We start from the raw sequence: 23837 nt of genomic DNA on the forward strand, positions 1-23837 counted from the left end.
ACTCTTCTATAGATTTTTTCATCAGTAGATCTAAAAGCACTTTAAAATGGAAAACTGTGTCATTACTCCTATTTTACAGATGGGAAACTGAGGCACAGAGCAGCAAAGTGACACGCCCAAAGTAACCTGGCAGGCCAATATTAGAACCAGGAATAGAAATCAGGTCTCCTGAGTGATAGGCCACTGATCTACCCACTAGGAAACATTGCCTCCTCCTCTCCTCCTTCCTTCTCCAGAGCCAAAGTGCTTGTCTATATGGGAAAGTTTTATCAGTTATACTGGTATAATCCTATCAGTACAGTTAAACTGATACAGTGATACCAGCATAACTACCCCATATAGATACCCATTCCCATTTAAGAGTGGCTTTCTCCCCCACACCACCAGTTTAGCTTAAACTCCTTCCAAAGTGACATAAGTTAAACCAAACAAAGGCACTCAAATGGGAATCTGAGTGTTCACCCGGGGAGTTATATCAGTATCACTATAGTGCTTCCTGCAGCTGCCATGGCCATCTCCTGTTCCTAGCTTGCCCTACCCTCTCTCTTTAGGGGACACCGGCTCCCTAGAGGTCCCCAGAGTGGAGACTGCAGCTGCTTCGTACCACTGCAACCCTTCCCTTACAGTGGGAATTCTACCACAGGGGGTCTCCATCATATTGTATGGGTGCAGAAATCAGCATGGATCTTGCGCTAATCCTGGCCCACACTTAGTTCAATTAAACCAATTGTGTTTTCAAGTGTTAAAGATTAATGTACACATTTGAAATGTGTACTAAGGGTACCAACTTATTCTCTCTGCTCTCCACCACACACACCTGCAATCAATAAGAATCTTAACTGAATATTTCACGTTGGTGCAAGTGTCTTTGTGAATTCTCAGATTAATTTTAAATGGAGAAAGTCCTATGGATAAATCAAGTGCGATGGTGGATTGTTCCAACCTCAGAGTTACAAAGCCAGATGATATCGTTTTATCCTAACAGAGTAACACTAACCTATCTCTGGTCCCAGATGCGAGGACTTCAGAGATCCTGCTGAGGACACGACAGCGCATTGACGGAAGTGGCCGACTTCTTGGCTGAGGTTTTTTCTTGGTAGATACATCTGCCATTCAGAGGTATTGAATGGACCGTCTGACCCATGGATCATTGTCACATTCACTCTGTCCCGGAGCTGGCACAGCAGTTTCTCTGGACTGAGTTTGGCCGTATTCCTTTGCCCTTTGTAAGTCACATTGTACTTGTTCATGGACAGGTAATTGTTTTTGACCTTTTGCAGCCTGGGTATGAGATTCTTTGATGAACTGTCCTCATTCCAGACATTCACAGAGAGCAATGATTTCTTGGACTTTGCCACTGCATTGTTTCCTGGAGGGGTTGAAGAGATGATGCCATTTACTTTATCCAGTTTGACCAGCAAAGCAGCAGATAACTGGCCCTTCTCATTGACAGCTTTGCTTGAAAGAAGACGGGATGTAAGTACATCTCCTTTTCCCAGAGCTCTGGGATTCTGAAAACTTTTGCTTTCTGTTTTGAAGGGAATGTAGTAGCCTTTTCTTGTTTCCCTCCAGAAACAAACAGTCAGAATCACAAACAATAACAAGATTCCACACATCAATTTTTTAAATAGATTGATGTGAACCATAATGTATGGTGCATCAGGATGAGGTGATTAACGATACTGGGCCTGAAAAAGAGGGCAAGAAACAACTAATCAAAAGAAGCAGTGGGGGAACTAGAAATTTTTTCCAGACTTCTCATCCATCTAAAGGCCTGATCTAAAGCCACTAGCATCAATGGAAAGACTTTACTGGGCTTGGATGAGGTCCTAAATTCAATATCAACCCAGGCCCATGCTCCTTATTTGAGTTATATGGGTGACCTCCCTCAGCCCCAATTCTATATTTTTCCTTCTCCAGAGTGTATGGGTGCAGAACTTTCATGCCAGCTTGGGTGAAAATCCCCACTTTGCTATTTTTTAATAGATATTTAATGTCTGAAACAACATCACCAGGTCAAGGCTCCCTGCCTGAATCTGTCCCTGGTTCTTGCCTGTGGTCTGAAACTACTGTTTCAGTAACAAAGCTTGTTTAAAGGACACTGTGGAAAATGCAAATTTTATAAACATCATGTGAGTTTCAAAATAGGTACACTGAAACCTTAGTGAGCTCATAGGAAACTTCTGCAAATCTGTAAGTGACTAACGGCACTCCCAACGTGTAATGTCGTTAAACAGCTGTCTGGAGCCAATGAGTCTACATTAGTGTTTTGTTTTTTTAATTGTTTTATTCTCAAAATGCTCTTGGTTTGATATTAATTTAGGGTACAATACAGAATATCTGGGGGAAGCGAAGAAGCTTTCTGCAGCACAACGCTCCAACAAATGCAGAACACCGCACCTACAGCAGAAAATAATTTCAGCAGCTGCATGGAGGAGATGGAGAGTTTGTTGTTTAGGGGAAAGACATTCTGCTGCTAGAGTGTTGTGATGAAGAGGCAGAAAATCAAGAGCAGGAAAGCACAGAGGTCAGTTCATTATTCAATCTCTGTTCAAAGCCCAGGGGAACACAATGGGACAGGTGTAAATGAAGATATGCTGGCAGTCTAAAAGTAGCTGTGGCATTTACAGCAGTGCATTGTGTCTGGACAGGAGGGCTTCTCCTATCACATTAATCTATCCACCTCTCCAAGAGGCGATAGCAAAGTTGATGGAAGAATTTGTCCATCGACCTAGTGCTGTCTACACTAGGGTTAGGTCAGCTTAAGTAAGTCACTCAGGGGTGTAGGTTTTTCACACCTCTGAGCGACATAGACAGGTCAAATTAACTTTTTAGTGTACACCTGCCCTCAGGATATGAGAGCGGCAAAGAGAGGGCAGATGCTCGAGTAGTGTGATGGGGCCAAGAACAGGGAATTGGAACTGCTGTGCAGAGGAGCTGGACACTTGCTCCCTGCACCCTACATATCTGTTTCTGTCTCTCAGGGTGAGGAGAGTAGTCTGGCCACCTTGCAATCCAACACGGGAATGGTTTCCCACTCCAGAAGTGCACAGGAGTTGGTGGGGAACTAGCAATCATAGGCACAGTACCTGTTACTTGGGATCGGTGCTGGAAGTAATTTTTCTGGCCCAGAGCCATAGGCAGGGCTTCTGTTCTTTGGGATGTATTAATTTAATTGTTCAGGGTTTATTTTTAGCAATTTTTGAGTTCTATGTAAATGTCCAAAATCAGGTGGAGTTCAGGGTTTACTGTAATTAGTTTTGTATACATCATAATGAGCTATATTACTTATTACAGTAGTATATATTATAATGAGTACTCTCTTCTTAATGCACTTTAACATAGTATTGTTTGAAACAGTACTACAATAAAGCACACTAGAAAACCTTTAGTGCACACCAGCAAGGTACAGGGTATAGGGTACAGGCTCCATCTATGCTAGTGTGAATAGGTTCAGCACCTGAAATACAGGCAATCGAATTTTGACCTCTTGGAGCCAGTCTTATACTTCTGACTGAACAAACCCAGTATCCTCAAGTTCCAGCCATTCATTCATAAGCACAGATGTCTGACCATATAAAGTACCATTTGTCTTCTATTTCTATCATCCATGAACTCTCAGAGAAAGAAATGGAACCACTTAAAAGGCAGGTGATGGTACAGACTGAGCCATGAAAAACTAGGGCCCAAATATGCAAACGTTTCCTTGTGTTTGTGTTAGGGCTGGTCTACCTTTCAGAGTTAGGTGGCTTAACTACATCCTTTAGGGTTTTCACACCCCGTGCAATGTAATTAAGATGACTTAAGTGCTGGTGTAGACATCACTAGATCAATGGAAGAATTCTTCTGCAGGCCTAGCTACCGCCTCTTGGAGAGGTGGAGTTTACTACAGTGACCAGGGGCGGCTCTAGCAATTGCGCCGCCCCAAGCAGGGCGGCGCGCCGCGGGGGGCGCTCTCGCGGTCGTCAGTCCCGCGGCTCCGGTGGACCTCCTGCAGACGTGCCTGTGGAGGGTCCGCTGCTCCCGCGGCTCCGGTGGAGCATCCGCAGGCGTGCCTGCGGGAGGTCCACCCGAGCCGCAGGACCAGCGGACCCTCCGCAGGCATGCCTGCAGCAGGTTCACCAGAGCTGCCGGACGACCAGACCCTTCGCAGGCACGCCTGCGGGAGGTTCACCGGAGCCGCCTGCCGCCCTCCCGGCGGCATGCCGCCCCAAGCGCGCGCCTGGCACGCTGGGGTCTAGAGCCGGCCCTGACAGTGACAGAAGAATCCCTTCTGTTACTCTAGTAAGTGTCTACACTACACTGCTGCAGCTCTGCTGCTATAGCATTTCTAGTGTAGACATAGCCCTAGCAACAGGAGCAGTCCCATTGAAGTCAGCAGGCCTCATGTGAGTGAAGACTACTCAAGTTCATATAAAGCTGATCCTGGGATCCACTAAAATCAACAGGAACTTAACACTTAACCACTGTCTAGCACTCTACATCCTCAAAGCACTGTCCAAATGTTGACCGACTAAAAGATTGTTATCCCAATAAAGACAATGAAATCTATTATTAGACTTCAACACAAAGTCTCCTCTGTAGCATTTGAACTGCTAATGTATTTGTTACCTGTTGTTGTCTAATACTTGAGTTAGAGCAACCGCTGCTCATTTTTAAGTATCTGCAGGTTATCAGAGAGTGAGAAGCTGTGTTCTCTTACAAATCCAACATGTCAGAGTGATGAGCAGATTTCTAATAAAGGTCACAAGCCACCTGCAAAAAAAGAGAACTTTATTAGAGAAATACCAAATGGCACAGGGCACCAACAAGGATTTTCTTAGGTATGTGTTGGAGTCTTGCAGAGAGAATTCTGATAGCCAGACCTGGCTACCGCCAGCAGCAAAAAAATGTTAATCAAGTAAAACCCTTCCAAGAGCTCAAACGTCTATTGAAATGAGCAGGAATTGTTCAAACTTTGCCTGTGACAAAGCAAAACATCTTTCTCGGCTTAAAAAAAACCTAGAGAGTCTCACACCAAAATTTAGAGCCACCTAGCAGTTTGCATGTTCTGTCTGCAGCCTGGCTAGCAACGATATTACAGAGTCCCCTGGTGTTATTTTAATCCCTTAGAGAGCAGTATGTTTTTGGCAAATTTAAAGTGAATACATTATGTTATTTTTAGAATCATCTAGTTAAACAGTGTCTTTGTGAGTTTCTCCTGAGTTTTAGATGCTCTGTCTTCTGACTAGTCACTTTTTGCTCTGCAAATATCTTACCATAGGTTCTGCAAAATAAAGTGTTCTTCTTGTCTTATTCCTTCAGCACAAAAGCCACACCACCAAACACACATGAAGAGTTTTATCTGCTGGACAGGCTTAGTATTGCTTTTCACAATAGCACTACAGTATTTTGCATTCAAGTATCATCCAGAGGCCCCATTAGACGAGGGCCCCATGGCACTGAGTGCTACGCAAACACTAGCCTAAAATAGATTATTTCCTGTTTTCAAAAAGGATGTGGAGGAAGGAAACCATTATAAGTCCAGTGATGGAAGGAGATGCAGTGAAAGAGAGGGGGAGACTTTACCAACCATTATGACCCTGCAAAAAGTTACACACATGCTTAACTTTACGTTAACACTGAAGTCAGCAAAACTATGCACATGAATGAGGTACACTTGTAATTGTTTGCAGGATAGGGGTCTAAATTATTAAAACTTCTTTTAGTGTCAATAGTCAGATAACATCAAAAGAGAGTGCAAATAGGCAGATTTATAACACACATGCATTCAACCCACAGAATCAGTTGTTAAAATTCAAACATGTCCCCATTTTAATTAAGGAAATTTTAATCACAAGTGTTTGTTATAATGTGCTTCAATAGGACATAATGGTATTTGCCTTTATTGACAGTTGTACATTAAACTAGGGTTTTTTTTTATAAATTAGTTGCTTGAAAGAGTTAAAGGAAGTTGTGTCAGCACTTCCTCAGCTCTATTCTCAGAAGTTTACATCAACAGTACATGGGTGCTCTGGAAGGGAACTTTGCATTCAATATATCAGCTTTACCCCTCACCTTCCACCCCTTTTTTTTTTGCCAAACTTTAAAAGCAAGAGTTTTGCTTTTGCTCTTTGTAAACATTCAACTAACATCTGTAACAAGCTGTGTCAGATATCTGTGAGGAGTCTTAATTTCAAAAAGTGACCACAAAGTGCACCCAATTTCCTACTTATGGCCCAGATCCTCAGCCGCTGTAGATCAGGATAGCTGTGTAAAGACAATGAACAGCGTATACCATCTGAAGATCTAGTCCCAAATGTATAAATCCTGCATTTTCATGTACAATTAAGCATAGGTATTAATTTTAAACATTCTGAATTTAATTGGTTTGCATTAGCGTTACTGAAATAAAGAAATGTGTGTTTAATGCAGAATCAATTCCAAGACACAGGATTGGGAAATGAGTTCAATTAATAGCTATGGTACATGCTAATAGGAACTAGTGGAAGAAAATAAAAGGTCATTTGTCCAATAGTACTAGTCTATGTCTGCAGACTAGACGCAGTTTTCCAAAAGAGGAACTTGAGATTCCTGTTTCTATTCTTATCCAGCCAGAAACCTGCTTTCAAACATACATACATACAGGAAATTGAGAAAGAAAAGTGAAGAGACTTGCCAAACATCACCTAAATAATCGAGGCTCAAGAATACCTGACTTTCAGTCATGTGCTCAGTCCAATAGGCCATGCTATGTCTCCTTCTCATAACACAAGAACCAAGGGTCACCAAATGAAATTAATAGGCAGCAGCTTTAAAACAAACTAAAGGAATTATTTCTTTACACAACACACAGTCAACTTGTGGAACTCTTTGCCAGAGGATGAAGGCCAAGACTATAACATGGTTCAAAAAAGAACCATGCTCTGAAGTGTCCCTACCTTCTGTTTGCCAGAAACTGGGAATGAGTGACAGGGGATGGATCAATTGATGATTACCTGTTCTATTCATACCCTCTGAAGCACCTGGCATTGGTCATTGTTGGAAGACAGGATACTGGGCTAGATGGACTATTGGTCTGAACCCGCATGGCCATTCTTATGTTCTTATTTACAAGCCTAGGAAGTGCCTTCATGCCCACAGTATCTGGAATGTATGTGTTCAAAACAAAGAGATAAGGGGCACATCATGGTATCAGAAAAACAAGGCAGAAAGATTATTGGATAAATCTAGCCTCAGATGGTCCATACAGTATTTTATTACTTTTAAACTGGTTGGGTATAAAAAGGATAGCTTTAAGGGTATAACTTTGAAACAAGCCTTCTTCCTAAGGTGAATTCAACAACACTGCATGAGATTGCTCTCTGGAAATTGGTATTCTACTGAACCCATTTTTTCCTGTACTGTACTATTATTGCCTTTTAGCAGGCAGTCTGACTGACATTGGTTATTACTTTGCAAAAAATGAAAAACTGGGGTCAAGCAATTGACTATACGATTTACCAACAAGTGTCATGGCAACAGCCAAAGTAACTGCCATGTCACACACTCTTAACACAATGCATTAATGTAAAGAAAAGATGGAACAGTAGCTTCATCAATATGTCCCTGGTAAACAGTCACAGGCATGTCCCTTCAGAACTACTACACTGAAAGGAGGAACCCAGTTCTCTTCTCACAACAGTTTTACACAAAGTATACCTTAGCTAGGGGCCTTACATTGTTCCTTAAATCGAATATTCAGCCAGACTATCACTGGTGATCTTATCATACCACTGCAGCTTTTGGTAACCACATGATTGCCAGCCATATAGAGACATTCCTTGGTAAACATTCTTTGCCCCAGACCTTGGGCCCTGCAGGGGTCCCCACGAGAGTTTTTCGGGGCCCCTGGAGCGGGGTCCTTCACTCGCTCCAGGGGCCCCGGAAAACTCTTGCAGGGCCCGGGCCCCCGAAGCTTCTTCCGCTCCGGGTCTTTGGCGGCAATTCGGCAGCGGGGGGTCCTTCCGCCCTGGGACCCGCCGCTGAAGTGCCAGGTCTTTGGCGGCAATTCGGCAGTGGGGGGTCCTTCCGCCCTGGGACCCGCCACTGAAGTGCCAGGTCTTTGGCGGCAATTCGGTGGCAGGGGCCCCCTGCCGAAGACCCCAGGCCCCCTGAATCCTCTGGGCAGCCCTGATCAGAAACAACGAACTGGTGTTCAACAGCCTTCCTCGGTGACCATATTTCACTGCCATACAATTGAGTTGGGATAAGTGTGGTTCTATAGATCCACAGCTTTGTAGCAAACTTGATGTGACAACATTTCCAGAAATGCCACTGAAAGACCCAAAACATGGCAGCAGGTACTGCTATACAAGCGGCCATATATTTTGAGGATCCTCCAGAACAGTCTATGAATCTTTCTAAGCATTTGACATCAGCCACCTGCACAATATCCCACCTGGACAGGTTAAACCTGAGCTGGCTGTAACCAGGAGCTCAAGTCTGCTTGGTGGTAATGGTCAGGTTTTATCCAGACTAATAAGCTGTGCTGCTTCTTGCCCAACTACTTAGGTGCTTGAAGTTAAACACATGCTCAAGTCTTTTTCAGGATTGGAGACTAGTTGAGAAGAGAATCAGGTCCATGGTTTCCAAAGGATAGCTAGTACCTTCTTTACAACCACTTCAGGTTCAAAGGAACACATGAAGTCAATGGAGCTAAGTTGATATACACTAGCTGAAGATTTGGCCCAAAGTGAGCTGTGTTTTCATTTGGCCTCTCTAACTGTACAAACTCTATTTGTAGATACATCTATCTGTGTAAGCAAAAACCTCCACTTGCACATACAAACTGATGTCCCCAGAGAGACTGAAAATAAAATTAGGAAAGACGAATGCAAGTTTGATGCAAAGTGTGCAAATAGCCTACAGTTACACCATCCCAGGCTGTGATTTTATCAGATCTCAAAAACTAATCAGATTCAGGCGTACTAAGTACTTGTACAACAAAACAAAACAAAAACTCTCAGATACAGCAGGACTGGGCATTGGTAATTCAATAAGGAATGTTCTTTCCTCCCAATCAGCTCTGAACCAATGCCCATAGACTTTGTGAGGGGCACTGTGCTACACACTTCTGTCTTACAGATGAGGCATAAAACAGAGGTCCTAACTGGTTGTGATCATTAGTGATCCCATGGCATTTCACACAAAACTGGTGTTTGTTAGCCTCAGCACACTGGCAAACTACCCACTTGGGTAGTTATGCTTTGCTTTTGTTTTAATACCATCATCTCTTTGCCAAACCCAAAGTCAATCCACCTCAAATTCCGCATGCTGCTTGTACTCCCAGAGGAGATTTTTTTTCTGCCTTGTTTATAAGCCACTTTGTAATGTAATGTTCCATTATTTATTGTAATGGAACATTAAATAATATTCTATCGCCCCTCAGCACCTGTCCAATTATGAGGTGTTATCAATAAATCTTGTGCCAATTGTCATTAATCTGCACACAACAACAATATTTCCATATTTCAGTATCCAGACTTTTACAGATCATTCGTGTGGAACCTTTTGGGGTTGATTTAAGAGTTGTTATTCTTGCCTCATACTAACTTGGAGAAAAATCTAATTCCCTCTGTTTCAGCTAAAATAATGAAATGGAACAATAGAAATTGACACAAAAGTCGACTTGATGAACACTACTTTGATGCTAGGTATGGATCTGTTCAGAAAACTTGAGCCAGATTATGTCTTTTGATGCATGCACACATGCAGAGTGGATTTGATTTAAATCAAATTGATTTAAATTACTAGTCAGGAAGAATTGATTTTATCATGGATTTCTACATAAAAGTAATAATAACAACAGGAGATATACCTATCTCCTAGAACTGGAAGGGACCTGAAAAGGTCATTGAGTCCAGCCCCCTGCCTTCACTAGCAGTGACCAAGTACTGATTTTTGCCCCAGATCCCTAAGTTGCCTCCTCAAGGATTGAGCTCATAACCCTGGGTTTAACAGGCCAATGCTTAAACCATTGAGCAATCTCTCCCCATTGTCATTAGCTGTTATAACCTTAATACATATTCTTCACAACTCAGAGATTAGATATAGGTTTCATTTTTAGAAGGTACACACTATACATTTTAAGTGATTTATTTTGAAAACTTTTCAGATTAGTTTTACAGCTATATCAGAAAATGAATGATTGTTTGGTTATTTCATTTACCAAAGGTAATTGAAGCAGATATTTATGAAGTCACTGGGAGGTGAATTATCTCCAGTTCAACAGGTTAATCACTAATATTTGGAGGATTGTCATGCCATGCTGTATTAGGAGGAGAACATCACTAGACAGATATTTAAGTTGTTTTATTTAGCTAAAACAACGTTATGTATTTTGAATTTTTTTCTTCAACAGCAAACATATAATATTTTAACAAAACAAGCATATGAATTTTTGAATTTAGTTAAACATTCAAGTTTTTTCAAATCAGGTTTGTTTTTGTTAAAATTGCTTTTAACTAAAATAGTTAAATGAAATATTAAAAAAAATCAACAGCCAGGTCAACACAAGAAACTTAAAATATTGGCTTCTGGGGCAGCTAACTCAGTGTCTTCACCTTCATTTTCCTGTTTATTCATAATCCAGAAAAGAAAAACAAGCTTTCCTGCTTTTTCAGGTCCCAAACGATTTCTCAATTTGGAATGAGTTAGTCCAAAGGAAGAAAATATTCTTTCTACACCGGCAGAAGAAGCTACTGCTGTTAAAAGTGAGATTATCACTTCAACAGTCTCTGAATCCAAGTGCTTAAGTGACTTCCACCAGTTCACTGGTGTGACTTTCTTTAAAACATCATCAGCAAACATGTATTTCTTGACTGTGGCCCAGCTTCTAAATATAATTATAGCCGAAGGCTACAAACTGAAAAAGCTTAACATAACCACTGAAACTATAACCGAAGTTGTTAAAATGATTAGGGAGGTTGCAGAGACATCTGACCCGGTGGCCTTGCTGGTAGGCCTGTCAAATGAGGTGGCAGCCAATATTGGTCGATCGCTGTGTAGCAAGGTTCGTAAAATGGATTATAAAACTTCTTACATGCCAGCTCCTGACCCTAAAGGCTCAAAAAATATATTGATTAAGATGCATTGTAAAATAAAAAATAGAAGTTTGTATAACCGTTTTCTATATTACTTTGCTTAAGCATTAAATACATGTGTATAATAGTACTCAATACCAGTGTAGGTGTGATGATGCGGTTCTGGCAGGACCCAACTGAGAGTGCCAATTCAGGATAAATTGCTTAAACAGGGCAGTTACGGCCCAAGGCTGGGGTTCTTCCACCACTAAGGCAAACCAAACCAGCCAGACAAAGGGGACTTTGGTCTCACCTCACTGGCTAATCACAAGTCACACAAACAATTCCCTTAGACACTCCAGTTTCCCAGTATCACCACCAGTGCCACTCGTCCTGGGGGATGAATGGTTATGAAAACCAACACCCCAATAAAAGAAAAAGGTTCTCTCAATCCCAAAGAATCAAGCCCCAGACCCAGGTCAATATACAAATCAGATCTTACCCAGAAATCACGCTGTTGCCAATCCTTTAGAATCTAAAATCTAAAGGTTTATTCATAAAAGAAAAAAGATATAGGTACGGCCGATCGCGGCTCCCACTGGCCGCATGTAGCCTTTTTACAGAGGAGTTTTTATAAAAGTTAAAACCATAAGCTTTTAGTAACATACAATTTTTAAAAGTTTTTCTCCTAGGTTTTAGACTAACATGGGTTATTTTTTAGTAAGCACAATGTGAAGCTGCAGCAAAACTCCTGTTAGCAAAGCAGCCTCTGTGAGTCAGTGGATCACAGAGAAGGAGTTTGCTTCTTTACCTGCTTTTTAACAAACACATGTTAAAGTTAACCATTGGATTAGAGAGAAGAAGTTTGTTTCTTTTCCCACTTTTTAACAAAGAGAGGTGAAAGGCTTGGAAAGGAATAAACACTTGAAAAGACAAGCCTACCTGAAGACCCATACATTCATTTAGCCCCTTAGGCATAGGTGTTTCAATAACATGTAAGTCCGCAGAAGCAACCCAGGCTTAAAAACACAGAAAGCCTGTTTATAAAAGTTTTTCCCTAGGTTTAGGCTAGCACTGGTCATTTTTTAGTAAGGACAGCAGGCTTTTGCAACAAACATGCGTTTTTCAATTTAAAAAAAGAGAGCATGCACAAAACACACCAGAGTGAAAACCACAGAACCTTAGTAACAACTAGTTTATACCCCCCTTATTTTGTAATCCAGGGGATTAGAGAGAAGTTTATTTTCCTCCCCATATATTTGAAATATGATTTTTTTTAAGTTTATTATGAAAAAGCAGTATTGCCTGAGCTGTAACAAAGCAAGGCCCCTCTTAAGGATATTTTGTAGAAGTTTAGTGAATTAAAAAGGCTTAAGATACTAGTCTGTTCTTGTAAAAATTGTGTTTTTAAAGTACCAAAACAACAACTGGGTAAGAATAAGAAAACTGGCAATTGAGGGGAATTTACATGTGTGTTTTAATAAAAAAAAACCAAGATTGCTTTTTAAAGTTTGGATTCATACAAAAAACACAAGAAAAAAATAGCTTATGTAAAAAAAGTTAGCTGTTTTTTACCAGAGATATGGAGCCTTCCTCACCCCCGCTCTCCCCCCCACACACACACTTTTCTCCTCCCACCCTTCCCCTTTTTTCTTCTTCTTTTTTTAATGTTTTTTTATAATCTAAACCAAGGACAAACAATTTTTTTAAAAAAAGCCAGAGCCACAGAGATCAGGCCATGGGGGTAAGAAAGCTGTCCTGAATTTTAGGGGGCATGTTGATAACTCTTTTAGTGAAATGTTTTTTTAGGCAGCCTGTCTGTGTAAGTTGTTATGCTTTAGCATGGGCAAGCGTTTATTATTTGAAAGCACTTTCTTCACTTTATGAGGTATTATCTCCCCCATCTTACGGTCTATCAGAAATATTAACAAAAACAAGCTAAAAGATACATTGTAGCAAGGACTGCAAAGCAATAGTTACAATATTGTTGATTATTACCTTGTCTAAGCCCCTAGAGAATATATTTTGTTTTGTTTTTATAAAACACTTTTATGCAAACTGTAACCCTAGCTGATGTACAGCATTAAATAATATGAAACAGTAGATGAGAGACCTGAGACATTGTTGAAATCAGAGGGGCTATGATTAAGTCCTAATGCAGAGGGCCTTGGGGTGGAAAATGAAAACGTACAGCCGAAGCGAAAGATGGTATGATTTAAGAGGGGTTCTGGGGCTGCTTTGCAACGGTCCATAGGGAGCTATAACCCTCATGTACAAACACCAGGGCTGGGTGAGGTGGTTGGGCCTTTGTTAGAGGAACAGGCCGTTGATATACCTTTTTTTGTTGTTGACAAACTGTAACCTAACTGCACGTATACTACGGGGGCAACCTACCGCCCTTTTGACAAACCCCACACCCCTTGAACTCCATAAAAACACGCTTTACACAGTTATTTTCAACCGACATTTTATTTTACAACACAGCCTGTTTTGTTTTCAAAACACGCTCTAACTGATAGTGTTTTTTCTTAGCAAGATTTTGTAATTTGCTGAACGAAGAAGATGTTTAACATTTTGCATTAAACATTTATCTGTTGGTTTGATGATTTCATCTAAAACGCTATTTGCAATCTTGGCCTCTGTCACTTTGTCCACCAATTCTGCCCCTAGAGCTAAATGTTCCTGGGTTAAACAGAGGCACTGCAGCACGTATCCCAGTGAGATGATGATATTTAACACACGCTCCATACACAAACTACCACTAATTTCTTTAATTTTACAATTCACATCATCTAAAGACCAGTACACGCAGGCATGATGCCTCTGACCGGGGGCATCTATGGCACACCCAGGACAATTCTCATTTTGTTTCTCTCTCAGGCAGTGCTTGATGATTCCACGCACAGTCGCGCGCACAATTGCATGCATCATGGTTTTATGATTAGAAACTCCTTACAATGACAGCCCTAAACTATTGGCTAAGAGTATCATGCACCCTCCCTCCCTAAGTAAGGAGGAGCTTCTATTTAAACGGGTCTGATGATTAAAGATGGCTGCACCTCGAAGGCCCTGGCCAACACCAGCAGTCAAGCTTCTCATGAAGAGATGTTATACGGTCGCTGCTATGGGCCCTGAAGAAACAAACATGCTGTTGTGGCAAACAGTGTTTGAGACGGGTCATGGGTGCGGGGAGACAGGAATAGCTAACGATGCCTGTACCCGCAGGAACAATACAGTGGAGAAACACGAGGCCAGACCGCTGGGCCATGATTTGTTTGAGACTCCGGTCTGTACAGAGACGAGGCACAGGTACGTTGTATGTAATAAGAAAGTTCAAAGGGGTGGTTTGGCAGGGACCAATGCTCGGTTGGCTAGAGCCTTTTGGATCAAGCCTGCACAGAGACAATTGTGCGAGCAGCTGAGCACGGAAGTGTTTATTCCTTTACAAGCCTTTCACCTCTATTTGTTAAAAAGTGGGGGAAGAAAAAACTTCTCTCTGATCCACTGGTTTACAAAATAAGGGGTATATAAACTGTCTGTTACTAAAAACCTGGGGTTTTAAACCTGGGGTGCTTCTGCCTGCTCTTTTTTATTAAAACACTCCTGTAAATAAAGGACTGTGTCTTCATTTAGGCATGTCTTTTCAAGTGTTTATTCCCTAAAAAGCCTTAATATAACTTTCACTTCTATTTGTTAAAAAGTAGGGGAAGAAGCAATCTTCTTCTCTCTAATCCACTGGTTTAGAAAATAAGGGGAATCGTTACATCATGAGATGTTCAGCACACCCAGACTAAGCAAACAGGAAAAAATGAACCAAGCAAATAATATCATTGTGAAGGTGTTTTTATATTAAAGAAGGATTGGTATGGATATGTGCTAGATCAGTGTTTCTCAAACTGGGGTCACTGCTTGTGTAGGGAAACCCCCTTGCGGGCCAGGCCAGTTTGTTTACCTGCCCTGTCCACAGGTCCAGCCGATCGTGGCTCCCACTGGCCGCAGTTCGCCGCTCTGGGCCAATATGAGCTGCTGGAAGTGGCGCGGACCTAGGAACATACTGGCCGCCGCTTCCAGCGGCTCCCATTGGCCTGCAGTGGCGAACCGCGACCAGTGGGAGCCGCGATTGGCCGGACCTGAGGACGGGGCAGGTAAACAAACTGGCCTGGCCCGCCAGGGGCTTTCCCTACACAAGCGGCGACCCCAGTCTGAGAAACACTGTGCTAGATAGTCATGAGAAGGACTTGTTGAAAATACATTACAGCTAGTGTTAAACAATTTTCAGCCTAAAATATCAATAGCTTAACCACACATACACTACTACATCTTATCTGGACAAGAAGTCAGTCACTGAAGAGAAGAAAAAAGAGAATAGAAGATAACATTTAATAATTAGTTATATCTTATCCTTTTCAATATGAAAAAGGAGAAAAAATGAAGTATAATAATATGAACTATGTTGAGATGTCTTCCAAACCCCAGTATGTCTGAACATAATATATAGTAGGGCAGACAAATCAGTACCTCCTATGGGCCATACACCATTTGCCCTAACTGGTAAAATAAAAATTGAAGTGAATAATATGTGAAAGTTGGGAGTTACTGTACAAAAAATTCCTGAGCAACAACAAGGTGAATTACATATAGGATTGTAACTGAAAAACCAAATGAAGTAGATATGCATGGATCCATATTAAATAAAGCCATACATGGGAACATTAGTCAATGAATAGGGTGCATCTCATCAGGATCATCCACTCAGCCCACCTGGGTGATCTCACTCCTATTTTATAGCATCCCTCTGCCTGAGCACTGATTGGCTCAGTTCTCAAATTATGAATATTTATGACTTCACCCACCATGGAAAATAACTTTTTGGCTCATGGAAAAATACTGATCTGCCCAATAACTACCAGCCCATGCTTCTGGATGGTTCTGGGAACTTCAAATAAATGGCCTGTGTTCTTCCATGTGCACACAGATAGAGATAAAAACAAAAATCCATCACTTTCTCAACTGCTTCCCTCTCTGTCTCTAAACAAATAAAATACTACAGTGCAAAATGCATGTGGGTTACAGCAGAAACGGAGTTTTTGTGTGTGGAGGAATGGAGAGTTAAGTAACAAGGGAGAAGGAGCAGTGTGCAACATGGGCAGCAGGTACCATAGGCTGTGGAAAGCTGTGCCTCCCCAAACAGCCAGGCGAGGTCCTGCTCATGCTCCGCTCCCAGAGCCCCACCTCCTGCTTCCCACTCTGCCTGCCGTGCACCACCCATTCTCCCATTGATATGGGTCTGGGGAGACTGCAGCTGCGCGCCGCCCACCCTCCTGATGTTCTGGGGTTTCTACCTGCCCTCTTGGTGCTCCAAGGCTGGGGTTGTGCTACTCGCCCTTGCAGCGCTCCAGGGCTGGGGCCACGCTGCCTGCCCACCCTCCCGGTGCTCTGGGGGAGGCTAGCCTGGGGTGGGGGCTGATCGACATGGTGGTGGGGGCCTTGTCAAAGCAAGAGGACACTGTAGGAAGAAGGAGCAACACTCTTTAGAGAGCAGCCTTCTAGTGTTGATCTCAACATCTAGGAACTAGAGAAAACAAGTAATAAAAAAGACCCTATTTGGGAACTTTTTCAAGAAATTCCTGTACTCTGGGTAAAAACATGAACATGTGCCAAGTGAAAACATGGATGAACTGGTGATTAAACTTACTTTTGCAACATTTTTATAGACTGCCTACCATGTCTTATTATGCTAGTAGATGATTACTTAGATTATTGCCATAAATTTATGTTTTGGGTGGGTACTTTCTTTGGAATTTCAAAATGTTTGTGTTCAAAATATAATTGACATATTAGTTTGTTGTGGGAGTATTTATCAATTACTTTTTTAGAGTTACTGTTGGATTTCCAAAATGATTTGTTTTTATTGCTCAATAGAACCATGGAAGCATGGAATCATAGAACCACAGGGTTAGGAGGGACCGCAAGGGTCATCTAGTATAACCCCCTGCCAAGATGCAAACATCCTAGGTGAAGATTTCCTGTTTAAAAGTCTAGTTTTAATAGGCATTTGTGAATTTTAACATGTAATTTTTTCAAGCTGTTTGGTATATTGTCAGAAATAAGGATTTACACAGATTTAGATAATCCTTATGATTTATTAATTTTTTCCCCTATAAACTGGGTTTAAAATAAATTATATGATTTAAACAATGGTACAAACAGCTGTAGGAATAATCTTCCATTTACAATCTCATTTTTTCTAAAGCAGTGCACTCAGTAATATTCAGTGAGAGTGACTTTTTATATCATTTTGTTTCAGGGTCCAGTTTAGTCATAAGGGGTTATGAACATCCGTCATCTGCAATGTCTACAACTTCAGTCATCTGTTGGTACCACCAGCAGTTTGCAACTAAACATACGTCAGACAGTAAATTACCTATATCCAAAAAAAAAAAAAAAAAAAAAGAAGCTTTCTTCTTTTTCCAATAAACCCATGGATGAGTTCATAATCAGGATTAGCAAATGCCAGCAAGACTTCACAGATTAAAAGATTACTTGGTTCATTTATGCAACAAATTCTCCCTTTCATCTTGTTCAGAATGAACATTTAATTGACATGGTTCAATCATTATGACCAGGCTGCACTCCATTCAACAGAGCAGACATTGTTGGAAGGTTCCTGGATGCAGTATATGAGAAGAAAATTGACTGTGCAAAAAACATTTATAGGAAATTTGCTAATCTGAGATTTGATGGTAAAGCAATGCACACAGTGATCCAGTGATATGTGCTTGTGTGACAACAGAAAATGAGATTATCTCACAGAAACAACTGATACCTCAGGAAATGCCCCTACAGCAGAATACTGAAAAGAAGCAGCAGTAAAAGTTATTAAAAAACTGTGAATAAAAAATGTCAGTGTCAAGTAAGTAGCTTTGTCACAGACAATGCTGACAAGATGAGAAGAAATCTAGTAGAAAACAATGGAGGGAACCTGACGCTTATAACACATGGATTCAGTGCTCATTTGATATATCTTTTAGCCAACGACTTAAGTACAACTCCAGGAAATAAGGAACATATTGCTAAATTGCAAAATATTTCTGTGACTACCACTTTGCTTTAGTTTCACCAAAGAGAGGAGAATCCAAATTAATTCTCCCCCACAATGTAAGATGGAACTCAGTTTTTGACCGTTGTGATCTATTTATTAAGAACTGGACATTTCTGATGATTATTTTGGAAGAAAATTGTGACAAAATACATGGAACAAATCAACAGCAGACTAAAGAGAAATGTATAAGATATGCTGAATACACTGAAACCGATTTCAATAGCCTGAGACAAACTGCAGACAGATTGCCACTGTATTGCTGCTGCTGTTGAAATCTGAAAAGAACTTCAAGAGACATTGAAGGAAGAAATACCCAATAACAAAGTTAAATGGCAGACAGTAAAGAAGTGGATGAACCAAGTGCTTACTCCACCTCATTTTCTTGCCACATTCTCAATCCAAAGTACAAGATTAGTTGCCTAACTGTTGAAGAAGAAGATACTGTTATGACATGGGCATCTAATTCAGTCCTTCCAACCATAATAAATTTCAGAGCTGTACATGTTTGTTGATGATATTTTAAAGAAAGTCGCACCACTGAACTGATGGAAGTCACTAGCTAAGCACCTGGAACCAGACTTTGTTGAAAAAGTCTGAAGGACAGTCAACTTAGGAAACCGCTGTCTCATTTTCAAGTAGAAACTTAAAGCTCCAGTCATTTTCACAGGCGACCTGAAATAATCAGTTTAATACACTGACTCCAGTTGATCCCTGTTTAATAAATTGTTTAGTTGCAAATGTGAAACATATTTTTACAAACATTATCCAAAACTTTTAAGTTTGTTTTCTTTAATAAAAATATATTTTGTGTGTTATGTTGTGTTTACTGGTAATTACATTTCTGTTGCTATCCTAATGCAGCTTGACACAAATCATAAGCAAAAAGTTAAATATGCAGTTAATAAGCAATATATTATTCACAATTTTCTAACATACTAAAATGCATAATTAATAAGAATCTGAAAATATTGACCTCTACAATTTCTTAAATAAATGTATATTGTTATAGTGTACCCTCTTGGCTAACAAAAAGATGTACCAAATCTAGTCTAAAAGCTCTATTTAGCTTTAAATCAATATATTTTAATGGTTATATCAACCAATGAAAATGCCCTTTTCTTTAGAAAATAATTGAAGAACAAATAGAAAAGTTGATTAAAATTGATTATTTGAATTGAGGCTTTCCACTTGGTAATTTAAACCATGATTTAAATCGTCTTGATTTAAAAATCACCTTGACTGAAATCGATCCACTCAACAATGAACACTTGAACTGGCAGCCGGGCTCTTGGAAACCAAAATAATTTCAGTAGCAGACACTGTACGTGCATTTTGGCAAGTAATGTTAGTTGAGTCAAACTCTAATGCAGTGTCTTCACACAATTGGACATGACAATAGATTTAAGCAAATATTGTTCCACATTAGTTCTACTCCCAGGCCTTTCAAAGATATTACAGGATGCTGAAGTTATAACAAATGATGCTTTAATTTTAATTTTAAATTTAATTTTAATTTGATCCGGAGAACAGAAGGGTGTGCTGTCTACCGGGTGCTAAAATACGGGATGTGGACCTGAGGTTGAAAAGGATCCTAAGAGGAGCGGGTAAGAACCCTTTGATCATCCTTCATGTGGGAACGAATGACACGGCTAGATTCTCACTAGAGAGGATCAAGGGAGACTATGCCAGGTTGGGTAAGACGCTCAAGGAAATTGAGGCTCAGGTGATCTTCAGTGGGATTCTACCTGTCCCTAGGGAAGGGCGCCAAAGGGGTGACAGGATCGTGATGATTAATAGTTGGCTGAGGGAGTGGTGTTACAAGGAGGGCTTTGGGATGTATGGGCACTGGGAGGCTTTTGGGGACAGACAACTGTTCTCAAGGGATGGGCTCCACCTAAGTAGGGAAGGAAGTAGACTTCTAGGAGGGAGGCTGGCTCATCTGATTAAAAGAGCTTTAAACTAGACACTGGGGGGAGACGGTCGGGAGAGGTCCTAGTGCTCTCCACGCCAAATTTTCACATTGGGAGTGAGGACAACAAGATAACAACAGATATAGCCAGAGGGGGGCGGTTACGTGTAAGGAAGGGGGGGGGACGGATTCTAGATCTACAAGTCATACTGGAAGTACTGTGTCCCTACCGAGTTGGGTGAAAAGAGTGAGAGGAGCCCAACAGGAAAAATTAGGATGTTTGTTCACCAATGCGAGAAGCTTAGGTAACAAAATGGAGGAACTGGAGCTCCTGGTCCGGGAATTGAAACCGGATATCGTAGGAATAACAGAAACATGGTGGAACGGTAGCCATGACTGGAGTACAGGTATGGAAGGGTATGTGCTGTTTAGGAAAGACCGATGCAAAGGTAAAGGTGGGGGAGTAGCACTGTATATCAATAATGAGGTAAAATGTAATGAGATAACTAGCGCTGCAATGGACAATACAGAGTCTGTTTGGGCAATGGTCACATTGGGGAAGAAAACTACCAGAGCCTCATCCGGGATAGTGATTGGGGTGTTGTCATAAGTAGTTAGTTAAGGGTTAAGGTCTACCTGTAAAGGGTTAACACAGACCTGGTGAAACACCTGACCAAAGGACCAATCAGGGAAGAGAATTTGAAAATCCCAGAGAGCGGGAACTTGGGTCTCTGTGTTCTTTGTTCTGAGTTCTTAGCCGTCTGGAACTACACCAGTCTAGACGCTTAACCAAGTCTGCTCATCTTTCTGAACTAATTTCTTCTATTCAAGCTAGTGAGTATTAGAAGAACTGGGTAATTGCATATAAGAATCCTGTGTCTGCAATTCTGTGTGTTTGCATTGATTATTCGTAATTTTGCCTGTATTGTTTGTACTGAGGAAAAGGGAGAAATTTCTCCAGGGATTAATAAGATTAGACCCTATGAATGTCTATCTTGGATTCATAGAGATTGTGTATTTTTTCTCTTCTTTCTTTTATTCTTTTAATAAACTCTTTTAAGTTCAGGACTTGGTTAAGTTCCTTACCTGTGGATTCAGGGGAAGGAAGCTAGGCGCCACTCTGTGGAGACAAGAGTTGTCTCCAAGCAGAGAGAGAGCAGGAGAGGGAGGGGGGAAGTGGGCTGCTTCCCTGTGTGTAGAGATTCAAGGGATTTGAATCTGGGTTCCCCAGGGGAAGCTTGGGGGACAGGCCGTGCGTCAGACACGTTAACCTGACTGGTGGCAGCGAGAAGGAATCCTACCCTAAGGGTTAGGGTGGGGGGAGAATACCTGCGGGTCCCCTCTTTGAACCCACAAGCTCAAAGTGGGGGTGAGATCCCATGACAGGTGTGCTATAGACCGCCAGGATCTAGCTTAGAGACGGATAGAGAGCTCTTTAATGTTTTTAAGGAGGTAAACACTAATAGGAACTGCTTGATCATGGGGGACTTTAACTTCCCGGATATAGATTGGGAAACAAATGCTAGTAATAATAATAGGGCTCAGCTTTTCCTAGACGTGATAGCTAATGAATTCCTTCATCAAGTGGTTGCTGAACCGACGAGGGGGGATGCCATTTTAGATTTGATTTTGGTGAGTAACGAGGACCTTGTTGAGGACATTGTTGTAGGGGACAACCTTGGCTCGAGTGATCATGAGCTAATTCGTTTCCAAATAAATGGGAGGATAATCAATAGTGTATCTGAGACTAGGGTGTATGATTTCAAAAGGGCTAATTTTACTAAATTAAGGTGACTAGTTAGGGAAGTGGACTGGGCTAACATATTTAGGGATCTAAGGGCAGATGACGCCTGGGGTTACTTCAAGTTGAAGTTGCAGGAGTTGTCAGAGGCATGTATCCCGAGAAGGGGAAACGGCTCGTAGGTAGCAGTTTTAGACCGAGCTGGATGAGCAAGCGTCTTAGAGGGGTCATTAAGAAAAAGCAGAAAGCGTACCAGGAGTGGAAAATGGGAGGGATCAGCAAGGAAACCTACCTTATTGAGGTCAGAGGGTGCAGGGAAGCTGTGAGAAAGGCAAAGCGACGAGTGGAGATGGACCTAGCGAAGGGGATTAAAACCAATAGCAAACGGTTTTTTAGCCATATAAATAGGAAGAAAACCAAGAAAGAAGAAGTGGGACCACTTAAAACTTTAAATGGAGTGGAGATTAGGGATAATCTTGGAATGGCACAATATCTGAACGAATACTTTGCCTCGGTCTTTAATGAGGCTAATGAAGGGCTAAGGAATAGTGATAGAGGGACCGATGGGAATGAAGATATGGGGGTAGACATTACGGTATCTGAGGTAGAAGCCAAACTTGAACAGCTTAACGGAAGTAAATCGGGGGGCCCGGATAATCTTCATCCTAGAATATTAAGGGAATTGGCGAGGGATATTGCTAGCCCGTTAGCGATAATCTTTAATAAATCCCTAAATTCGGGGATTGTACCGACTGACTGGAGATTAGCTAATGTAGTTCCTATATTCAAGAAGGGAAAAAAAAGTGACCCAGGGAATTATAGGCCTGTTAGTCTAACATCTGTAGTATGCAAAGTCATGGAAAAAATCTTAAAAGAGAGAGTGGTTCCGGAGCATGAGGCCGATGGCAACTGGGATAGATTACAGCATGGATTTACGAAAGGTAGATCGTGCCAAACCAACTTGATCTCCTTCTTTGAGAGAGTAACAGATTTTTTAGACAAGGGAAATGCGGTGGATCTCATATATCTGGATTTCAGTAAGGCGTTTGATACGGTACCGCATGAAGAATTACTGGTTAAATTGGAAAAGATGGGGATCGAAATGAAAATCCAGAGGTGGATAAGGAGCTGGTTAAAGGGGAGACTGCAGAGGGTAGTATTGAAGGGGAACTGTCCGGTTGGAGGGTTACCAGTGGAGTTCCTCAAGGCTCGGTTTTGGGTCCGATTTTATTCAATCTATTTATTGCTGACCTGGGAACCAAGAGTAGGAGTGGGCTGATAAAGTTTGCGGATGACACCAAGTTGGGGGGTATTGTCAATTCGGAAGAGGATCGGGATATTCTCCAGGGAGATTTAGATGACCTTGTAAACTGGAGTATTAGTAACAAGATGAAATTCAATAGTGAGAAGTGTAAGGTTATGCATTTAGGGATGTCTAACAAGAACTTTAGTTATAAGCTGGGGATGCACCAATTGGAAGTAACGGAGGAGGAGAAGGACCTAGGAGTCCTGGTTGATCGCAAGATGACTATGAGTAGGCAATGTGATGTGGCCGTTAAAAAAGCTAATGCGGTCTTGGGTTGCATTAGGCAAGGTATTTCTAGTAGGGATAAGGAGGTGCTAGTCCCGTTATATAAGGCGTTGGTGAGACCTCATTTGGAGTATTGTGTGCAGTTTTGGTCTCCCATGTTTAAGAAGGATGAATTCAAACTAGAACAGGTACAAAGAAGGGCCACTAGAATGATCCGAGGAATGGAAGGCCTTTCGTATGAAAGGAGACTTGAGGAGCTCGGTTTGTTTTCCTTAACCAAAAGAAGGATAAGAGGAGATATGATTACACTCTTTAAATATATCAGAGGGATAAATACCAGGGAAGGAGAAGAATTATTTCAGCTCAGTGCTAATGTGGACACGAGGACGAACGGATATAAACTGTCAGTCAGGAAATTCAGGCTTGAAATTAGACGAAGGTTTCTAACCATCAGGGAGTGCAATACTGGAACAGTCTACCGAGGGAAACAGTGGGGCGAAGGACCTCCATGA

The 23837-nt window shown here is 41.4% G+C and overlaps 1 protein-coding gene across 6 annotated transcripts in view; it reads right to left on the minus strand.

Moving 5' to 3' along the window:
• Window positions 1-23837, minus strand: part of ST6GAL1 (ST6 beta-galactoside alpha-2,6-sialyltransferase 1) — a 123719-nt gene that overhangs the window by 30939 nt on the left and 68943 nt on the right. For all 6 annotated transcript variants that reach the window (XM_039488227.1, XM_039488221.1, XM_039488222.1 and 3 more), the window contains 2 exons: window positions 4612-4755; window positions 998-1688 (listed from right to left, as the gene is read on the minus strand). In XM_039488227.1, coding sequence (XP_039344161.1) covers window positions 998-1646 — 649 coding nt within the window. In that variant the 5' untranslated portion in view covers window positions 1647-1688; window positions 4612-4755. The remainder of the gene's footprint in view (window positions 1-997; window positions 1689-4611; window positions 4756-23837) is intronic.

Source organism: Mauremys reevesii, linkage group 9 (assembly GCF_016161935.1).
Source record: "Mauremys reevesii isolate NIE-2019 linkage group 9, ASM1616193v1, whole genome shotgun sequence".
Lineage (NCBI taxonomy): Eukaryota > Metazoa > Chordata > Testudines > Geoemydidae > Mauremys > Mauremys reevesii.